This window comes from Aspergillus niger (genome assembly GCF_000002855.4).
Source record: "Aspergillus niger supercontig An07".
NCBI classification, from domain to species: Eukaryota; Fungi; Ascomycota; class Eurotiomycetes; order Eurotiales; family Aspergillaceae; genus Aspergillus; species Aspergillus niger.
In genome coordinates, this window is record NT_166523.1 from 135,699 (window position 1) to 145,134 (window position 9,436).

At 49.9% G+C, this 9,436-nt stretch overlaps 5 protein-coding genes across 5 annotated transcripts; all 5 read left to right on the plus strand.

The window, feature by feature from the left end:
* Window positions 1–42: 42 nt before the first annotated feature.
* On the plus strand, window positions 43–1,591 carry An07g00770 (hypothetical protein; the record flags this gene model as incomplete). The annotated part of the gene is made up of 7 exons (XM_059748183.1): window positions 43–99; window positions 198–243; window positions 339–619; window positions 711–770; window positions 878–988; window positions 1,148–1,291; window positions 1,418–1,591. The coding sequence occupies 7 exons, from the start codon at window positions 43–45 to the stop codon at window positions 1,589–1,591; spliced, it is 873 nt and encodes a 290-aa protein (XP_059600854.1).
* Window positions 1,592–1,770: 179 nt separating this feature from the next.
* Window positions 1,771–3,246, plus strand: An07g00780 (uncharacterized protein; the record flags this gene model as incomplete). Its single annotated transcript, XM_059748184.1, has 4 exons — window positions 1,771–1,895; window positions 1,950–2,684; window positions 2,743–3,027; window positions 3,081–3,246. The coding sequence occupies 4 exons, from the start codon at window positions 1,771–1,773 to the stop codon at window positions 3,244–3,246; spliced, it is 1,311 nt and encodes a 436-aa protein (XP_059600855.1).
* A 506-nt stretch (window positions 3,247–3,752) lies between these two features.
* An07g00790 (uncharacterized protein) lies at window positions 3,753–5,090 on the plus strand (the record flags this gene model as incomplete). The annotated part of the gene is made up of 3 exons (XM_001391134.1): window positions 3,753–4,555; window positions 4,605–4,830; window positions 4,887–5,090. 3 exons carry the CDS (start codon window positions 3,753–3,755, stop codon window positions 5,088–5,090), a joined length of 1,233 nt encoding a protein of 410 aa, XP_001391171.1.
* Window positions 5,091–5,777: 687 nt separating this feature from the next.
* An07g00800 (uncharacterized protein) lies at window positions 5,778–7,946 on the plus strand (the record flags this gene model as incomplete). The annotated part of the gene is made up of 7 exons (XM_059748185.1): window positions 5,778–5,972; window positions 6,032–6,384; window positions 6,436–6,606; window positions 6,658–6,942; window positions 6,990–7,432; window positions 7,609–7,803; window positions 7,840–7,946. 7 exons carry the CDS (start codon window positions 5,778–5,780, stop codon window positions 7,944–7,946), a joined length of 1,749 nt encoding a protein of 582 aa, XP_059600856.1.
* Window positions 7,947–8,463: 517 nt separating this feature from the next.
* An07g00810 (uncharacterized protein) lies at window positions 8,464–9,436 on the plus strand (the record flags this gene model as incomplete). Its single annotated transcript, XM_001391136.3, has 2 exons — window positions 8,464–8,595; window positions 8,648–9,436. Coding segments are annotated over 2 exons (921 nt in total), but the record flags the coding sequence as incomplete, so codon positions are not given.

The following is a 9,436-nucleotide window of genomic DNA, read 5'->3' on the forward strand; positions in this document are numbered from 1 at the left end:
TCTTCTGCTAATTGTTCATTCACAGCTTTTCCCAGCTTGAGCATGGTTGTAGGAATGATACTGGAATCTCCATCTCGCAGTCAATCCATCAATGATTCGGTTACTAATTTCGCGCGGTCGCATAAGGTCTACTACCAGAATTCAATCACGGCCTGCTTATTTCTGATCGTAGCGAGGGCTTTAGAAAGGTTATATAGGAATTGAATTGCCGCATTACGAAGGAGCAATGTGCTATGAGGCCTGGTGACCATAGCTTATTCCAGCCACGTCGCTAGCATGCCACTTGGAAAACGATCACCCATATAACTGCGCAGCTCGAACTCACAAGTTCTAGACAGCTACCTATATGCAAACCGACAAGGATACTCCCTGCCAAATACAGCCACGGGGCTATTCGGCTGAACACCTGCTGGATACCGCCGGAGGTGATCCTGGACGATGTTCATCCCAATGCAAGCACCCTGGAGGCTTTTGGTCTAATATGCTGTACTACTGCACCTCGTATGCGACCAAATACCGGAGGGTCGTCATAACGGCCATTGCTGATGTCGGTCACTTACAAGGGACACAAGCAGCCTTAACCCCCAATTGTGAAGCTATACTACTTAAAGACGGGAAGGTCACACTTGAACATCTGTTCCTGAAGTAGCTCGGTTCAACGGGCTAGTATTCCCATCCAGCAGATGGATAATGGCTGTTCCATCGGGGAGGACGGCATCGTCCAGGGAACTCGCTTGACGATCATCGGGCTAGCATCAGGCCTCCCTGGCGTCTGATTGGTGGGGTTAATGTGCCGTTCACGTCACCAACTTTGAGACGGGGAATATTCCGATGAATGAGACGTGCCTTTTTCATGTCGGTGTGCAGCCGCAAGCAGATGTTTCGGATACATCCGAAATTCTCCGATCAGAAGCATTTGTGCTATGACCTGAGCAGAACTGATGCCCAAGTCAATACTCGGTCTGCATTCTTTAGTGCGGACGGAATTGTAAATCTAGGCCAAACTGAGGACTGGCCGTGAAGGGTATATTAGCGAATCATATTGCCCGCTGTCGATATGAATCAAGTGTCGCATGAACACGTCCCAATGTCCGGCGCAGCCTGCCGTAGTCCATGAAGTCCGCTGCCCTGTACATTGATCCGGCAGTTGGCATCAGAGTTTAGGTATCCTGCGGTAGTTCAGCACAGTGGAGCCATGTGGGCCGGCATCATCCCAATAATGGGTTCGAGAGTCCTCCGGCCAGGGTTCCCTGGTGTAGCTTGCTCGCAGCCGCTTTGTGGGATCCAGCAGGTCGCGAGCGGAAGAAAAAAGACTACCAGTTGAATGCTCCTGGTTGCTGTCATTTGGCTCCAGCTCATCGTCCGACCAATGTCCACAGCATATGTATTTTCTTTTATTGAAGATTGAACGGGTCAGATGGCATTCTGCCACTGCGATGACACGGTCAATTTCATGCCCAAAGCGACAAGCGTTCGCATAATTAGCGCGACCCTGGTGAGCCAAATCCTTGTCGTGTTCGCCCCATCGGACATAACGAGAGCCGAGGGTCCGAGGCGAAGCTTCTCATCGAAACCCAGATACTTATCTTAGCGCCCGCTTTTATTCGGTCGGACTTAGCCAGTCGTAGACCGAATCGCTGTCCGGAGGGACCCTGTGGAGGCTTTTCCCTCCAGAATTTGTCATTCGCTTCATGCATCTTCAAATATTTGACAAGGGCTCTACATATATTGGAGGGAATATCTGCTTGAGAGTTCTGGGCAAGACAAACCATGTCTGAGCCTAAGAACCAGCCGGTAGAGGAGCCAACCATCCCGCCCGAAGAAGGGGTCAAGGGCTGGCTGACGGTGGCCGGAAGCTTTTGCGCCCTATTCTCCTCCTTTGGGTTCCTGAATGCGTATGTATAGCCTGGGTGAATTTGCCCACCTACTTCATACTGACCTTATCACAGTATCGGAGTCTTCCAAACAACATATCAACAGACGTCGCTCAAAGATTACGACGCGTCCGACATATCATGGATTTTCGCCGTGCAGCTGGCCCTCATGTGGGCGCCGGGACCGCTATGGGGCCGCATGATTGACACTTATGGCCCGATCCCGGTCCTCTGGCCATGCAGCATTCTCTGTGTGCTAGGACTTTGTATGACTAGCCTGGCGCACGAGTACTATCAAATATTCCTTGCGCAAGGCCTCTGCTTCGGCATCGGAGCCGGTGGTGTTTTCACTTCGGCCATGATTTGCGTCGGCCAATGGTTCGTTCGCCGCCGAGGCCTTGCAACTGGCATTGCGGTATCGGGAAGTTCACTTGGGGGTGTTATCTTTCCCATATTCCTTGACCGGGTCATCAATGACATCGGCTTCTATGGTGCCGTTCGGTATACAGCGCTATTCGTCGGAATTATGCTGGCAATAGCCTGCCTACTGATCCGCAGCCGTCTTCCGCGCAAAGAGTGGAACGGTAAAGCAGCGTGGGTCGACCTGACTCTGCTGAAGGATACCGCATTTGGATTGTACACCGCTGGCGCATTTTTCATCATGTTCGTCATTCGTTCCTATCAATGGCCTTACCCATCCACTGACAGTGACAGGTGGGGTCTCTGGGCCCCTTTCGACTATATTTCCAGCATGGCAGAGAACGCGGGATTTTCGTCGACTCTTGCTCTCTACCTGATTTCTATCATCAAGTAAGGTTGCGCAAAACCTTTCCTCGCATCTATGATGGCTGACTCCTGTGGACTTCAGTGCCGCCTCCATCTTCGGACGTCTCATCCCTCCTCAGCTAGCAGACGTGTTTGGTCACTTCAACGTCCTGACACTCTGCTGCTTCGGTACTGGAGTGTCAATGCTCTGTCTTTGGCTTCCTTTCAACTACCACCCTTCACATGCGGGCATTATCGTCTTCTCGGCGGTCTATGGCTTCGTCAGTGGCGCGGTTGTCTCCCTTATGATGCCATGTGTTGCCAAAGTGGGAGATCTGCAAACCCTGGGTCAGCGATTTGGAACATTTCAGCTAATCATGTCAGTAAGGTGAGTATCAGACCTTTAAGCAAGTCAAATTTACCGGTTGCTAACTTTGGCAGCTGCCTGACCGGGTTGCCGATCATGGGAGCCATACTCGAAAAGCAAAATTACACGGATTACTCAGGGTTGCAGCTTTTTGGTGCTTGCTGTGGGATATTAGGGTCAGTTTTGATCGGAGCAGCGACGTTCTTGCTCAGGAAAATGCGGAATACGAGCAAAATATGAGTTGAGTTGGTGGCTATCCCGCCAGCCGGAAAAAGAAGAGAAGAGAAGACTCTGGTCGTTGGGACAGGACGATGTGAGTCGCATAAAAATGACTTGAACGACTTATACATGTAATAAATAGCATAATATAGACAGGACCCTTTGGCACTCACCAAAGATAGACATGGTTGATTGTTTGAATTGTATCGAAAAATCCCGTCTGTGGCCCAATGTGGCGATATGCAGCAGCGACTAGCAAGTGAAACAGGATAAGCACCCATGTTATTCTATCGTTTCTCTCAGTTGGTTGACAGCCATCGTGGCAGCAGAAAGATATGATAGATAAGCCGATGATCCTTATCCAATGGCTTATCAGTGGTGTCCTCGGACGAGCTCCCAACGCCCCCATCTCTGATGCTGCAACGCCGAAGCCGAGACCCCACTTACCAGCACTTCTCCATTATATAGAAACAGCGACAATCAGAGCTCCTCCGAGCTGCCCGAACAATTTTCTCTCGTCCGACAGCATGTGGCGACTACTTGGCCGGTCATCCAACACTTCCGAGAAAAGCTCTCCGCCTCGGAGCCTTCCGGGGTCATGGTATCGCTCCGATGCCATGTATCAGCTGGAGCGACGAGCCATCTTCTCCAAGCGTTGGATGCTACTCACACATTCTAGCCGACTAACCAAACCCGGCGACTTCCTTTCCTTTACCATCTCCAATTTCTCCTTCTTTCTAACTCGGGACCGCGAAGGTAGCATCAATGGATTTCACAACATTTGTCGACATCGCGCATACCCAGTTGTCCAAGCTCGGTCTGGGGCCACCTCGATCCTCAGCTGCAAATATCATGGCTGGTCCTACGGACTGAAGGGCAACCTATCGAAGGCACCTCGCTTCGAGACTGTATCAAACTTCGACAAAAGTCAGCACGGACTCCTCCCAATCCATGTACATATTGATAAAGCGGGCTTCGTCTGGGTGAATCTAGAAGCCGGGGACCCGGAGGTCAAGTGGGAGGATGACTTCCAAAAGATCGATGAGCAGCCGCGGATGCAAGACTTTGACTTTGACGGGGAATACACTTTTGACCATTATTGGGAGATGGACGTGGAGGCGAACTGGAAGCTTCTGATTGAGAACTACAATGAATGTTATCACTGCGCGACCTCACATCCACTGATCAATGGAGTGTCGGATCTCCCTCGGTACCGGGTCGAGCCCAAGGCGAGGTACATGGAGCATCATATCTTCAACAAGGACAATATTGATGCGCAGTTCCGACGATCAATCACGTACTTTTACCCGACGACGTCGGTCACAGTCACGTAAGTTTGTATCCGAAAGGGAAGGTCGATGGTCAATTGACACAAGCAGGGACAAATTCTTCTATATTCAACGCATGATCCCAGTTAGCGCGACAATGAGCAAGATCGAAAACGAAGTATATCGACACAGAGATGCCACCGACGAGGAATTCGCCAATATCAACGCGTTTTACCGACAGGTCTTAGACGAAGATCGGGACCTCTGTGTTGGAGCGCAAGAAAATCTGAGCGCGGGGGTGTTCATCAACGGCGAACTCCACCCGGACAAGGAAAAGGTATTTATGACACTGTCCAGACAGGTGTAAAATTAGCAAGCGCTAATTGTGAGCAGGGACCCATCCATTTTCAAGACCATGTCAAGACAATGGTCATGGAGCACCGGCGAAAAGAAGAGGAGCAAGGCGGGGAAGAAATCTGGCCAGCTGTTCCCAAAGTGACTGGGGAGATGAGGACAGGGAAGCTGGCAGAGGAGGAGAGGTTCTGTTCTCAGCTGGAAGCGGCCAGTTGCATGGCCCGATCAGAGCTTGCTTGGTAATGTTTTATCTGAATGTGATGTTATAAAGTGATAAGCGTTCGGGGCATTGCATATTAGAGACATTTGCATTGAGCAGTCACTTCAGTCAGACTGTGTTGATTTGGAGAATGAAAACATACCCACCCAACTGTCAAGGGTGGGGGAGTTCCCTCATCTACTCCGATAACGTAACCCATCCCCTTTTCCCTAATTGGCTCTCCCACTGCAGCTTCATACTTACTACTATTTTCCACTCATGCGTTCGTCGCGTCAATCCCGTGCTTTGTCGCCACAGCTCAATAACGTTGAAAAAGAGCAGCTGGTCATTATTTCATGCATTGCTCACTACCCGGTCAGCTTACTCCTGTCATGAGGTCAGAGTACGTCAGAGCCTCCCTGGTCTGTCGATCGGATACCCAGTGAGGACATTTCCTTATATGATTGACGACAGGTGGACAGTTTCTGAACTACTTAGCATTAACTTAACTAGCCATTCTCAATTCTACCCTGTTTTATGGGTGGCAATGAGCATCCCAGAGCAAACTTTCCAACGTTCATAAAGCAGAGACGCATCCGCAGATGGTCCCTTTCCGGAAGCTGGGGTAGGAAAACAGGATTCGGCTAAACCTTGCAGAGAGGACTGAACGCCCTTTGACTGATATATGTTCCATAAGCTCAGTAGTCGCCATAAGGGAATGAGAGATAACCATGAATCAAAATGGGACTCGACTATGTTATTCTGTAAGAGAGGTACCTCCTACAAGCTTTGTTTCTGCACCTGCTAACTATAAGCGCGCAAGCAGTCATTGCACTTATACCATCCCTGCAGCGTCGGCACTGACAGTGCTGTACTATCCATTCTTCACTGCACAAGATCGATGCAAGATATGCATCCTAATTACGGTACACCAATTTTACCCTGCGGCAAGGACAACTTCAGTTGATATGACCGGGAATGACAGATTGCCATACTCGCGACGCTCCCGTGGGATTCCTACCTCATACGGTCCGCTATCTGGACTTATCCGCCAGACGCAGTAGTCGGCCTCAAGATACTTGATATTCCGATTGAAGAGGTTTTCTTTTTCGCCATACAGACATACATCACGAGCTTGACATACTGTATCTTCACTAAGCCGCTTGTGCGACCCATGTACCTTCGGTCACATCTGGAGAGACGTGGAACAAGATATGTGGTAGCAACTGTCATTTTGGCATTGATGGGTGGTGGGACAGCGTGCCTGCTGTTGGGACGGCGTATGACTTACCTAGGCCTGATTCTTGTGTGGGCGTGTCCTATCCTGCTATTCCAGTGGTATGTTTGGTCTACGCGTGAATCCATTGAGGTGCTCATGCGAGAACACAGGATGATGTCTTACCCTTTTCTATCCGAACTTCCCTGGAAACCAACAATCACCTCAATCTGCCTCCCCACGCTACACCTCTGGTTTGCAGATTCACGTGCTATGGGTACCGGGACTTGGAGGATCGAGGAGGGCACAAAATTGAACTTTCGTATCGGAGGTCTAGAACTTGAGTCAGTCAGGCCCACCGGTGCATTATTAGACGTCGGATCTAACAGTAGCAGAGAAGCGCTCTTCTTTCTGGTGAGCAATATGATGGTCGTGTTAGGACTGGTTGGGTGTGACTACGCATACGCTCTTCAAGAATACGAATCCCTATCACAGCCAGCGTCAGACGTCTACATTACATTAAGAAAAGCACTGTCCTTATTGGCCAGGCCGCTTCCAATTGACGCATCTCTCATATCTGCATTGTCCCAGGCTGTATATCGTCTGCAAGAGAAGAGTCAGAGCATGTTTCTCGGCAGCGCATTATTCCAGGGTCAGCTGCGCATTGATCTGATATTCCTGTATTACCCCTTAGTCCAAACGTGCTTCATTGTTCTGACATGCATAGGTACTCCTTCTGCCGCGTCATGGATGATCTCATTGACGAAGCCGAGGATGAACAGGAGGCCAGATTTTGGGTTACAGAGTGCAGGCATCTCCTAGATTCAACCCATCGCAGTGAACCACATTCCGACCACTTTTACACTGGTAAAAAGGGGGAGGAACATGAAAGACTACGTCAATCTATCAGCTACCTTCCTCCCTCACATCTATCTAATGACTCTTTTGATGATCTTTTAAAAGGGTTTGAGATCGACCTCAAATTTAATCCCCAGAGAGAAGCTTTCCCGATCCAGTCGGAGTATTGTCTAGACCAATACGCAGGATTTGTAGCTGGCACTGTCGGTGTACTGGTCTTCGACCTTACCTTATTCCATTGCGGTCATTACTTTATCCAGGATGTACCGCGATTGAGGCGAGCGGCCAAGGATATGGGGAAAGCCATGCAATGTATCAATATTGCACGTGATATCCATCGCGATGCAGCAATCGGACGAGTATACATTCCTACAACATGGTTGGGCGAAGTGGGCCTAACTCCGGGAGATGTATTACAATGTCCTAACTCCCCAGTCACGTATGATCTACAGGAGAGAATGCTGCAGAAAGCAGATGAATATTATCAGGTCAGCCGAGGGGCGATGGAGGAGCTACCTCGGGGCGTAAGAGAGCCATTGCGGGCAACCGTGGCGAGCTATATGGATATTGGACTACTGCTGAGGGAGCGGAAAGGCACAAGCCTGGCGCAAGCGTCGAAGATGAAGGTGCCTTTGGTGCGACGGCTAAAAGTTGGTTGGCTGGCGATGTTATAACTGAACTCTGTATGTTGAATTGTGTGCTACACATATTTTTCACAGGTCACTGCTTCATTCAGGCCGAATATGTGATTTATCTCGTCAGGCATCAGAACGCTAGTGCTGACACTCTTGTCCTATTGTCAGCTCTCGTCTATCGGCTGGAATGACCACATCTGTTCTTGGGACCTTGGCTTTTGCACCAGCCGGCGCAGACAACTAGGCCCGGGGGTTTCAGCTAACTTCACAGATGAGATTTATCTGACAGTCTGAAGAAATCGCCTCGGCGCTACTGTCCACCCGTCTGACAAGAGCATGTGTGGCGTTATTCAGCTCTGCAACGGTTCGGCCACGACTTGTATCAAGAGAGCGTCATCGGCAAGGACAACCAAAACCTCGTCTTTTGCTTAGCCTTGTCTTCCACAACAACTCTCCGGCTTTACCGATAGGTCTAGCTAGAGATTGATACAGCCAGCCACTGCAAAAATTCCGCAGACAAGAGCTGAAAAAGCGACCCTGAGATTTCCGGGATACTCACAATCTTTTCAGTGCCCACTAGAAGGTTGACCTGATATGGTTCCACGAATATAAGGGTGCTAAGCACCCAAGACTGGGAGCCTTCTGAAGAATACTTTTCAAACACCGACGCAGACATCTCTATACTGCGTAAGCAGAATAAAATCTAAAATGCAGAGGAAACTGGAACTTGTTGATTTTACTTGCTTCTACGAGTTTTGCACTTATTTACTCGGCGCTGCAGGTGCTTTGCTTGAAAGCGATGTCGTAAAGACAAGACCAAACAATACAAGGGCTTACAAAGTGAGTGAACATTGCTATTACTCATGTTTCCAGAAGGCTCACAAGTGTATAGGAAGAATGGTCCTGGAAGGACCTTGTCTTGACTATCTGGCTATTTACCGCGGATGACTTTACCACATTTGTCATACCTGAAACAGCATTCGGGATATGCGCCGCTCTTTCCGGGCCGCTTCTGACGGACGATAACACTCCGGACTTACTCTCAGTCGTTAGTCGGATACCCATTGTCATGCTCTGGAACTGGCTAAACCTGTTTGTGTTTAACCTGGCGAATCAAAGGCACCCGGACTCCGTGGCAGAAGATAAGATCAACCGACCCTGGAGACCACTACCGGCAGGTCGGATCAGCATCCTGCAGACTCGCCGGTTGCTTCTACTTGCAATTCCAATGGTGCTCGCATCCAGCGTGTATCTAGGTGCATGGGAGGAGACTGCTCTCCTTTACACCCTTAACTGGGTATACAATGACCTCAGCGGTGGTGACGACGGGTTCATTCTACGGAATGTCCTTCTTGCCCTCGCGTTCAGCCAATACAACAAGGGATCATTACGTGTTGCGACCGGAACTGGATTCGATATACTCCCTAGAGCATGGCGGTGGATCTGGGTCACCAGTGCCGTGATCGGCACGACGATGCATATTCAAGATATCAAGGACGTGGAAGGAGACCGTGCCAAGAACCGCCGGACAATGCCCATTGTGATGGGTGACGGGCCGGCCCGGTGGTCCGTTGCAGTTCCTGTTGCAATTTGGTCCGTTGTTTGTCCTGCGTTTTGGGAGCTAGACGTTGCCAGGTACGTTCTCCCGGTTGCGGTGGGAATGACTATTGCTGGGAGGATC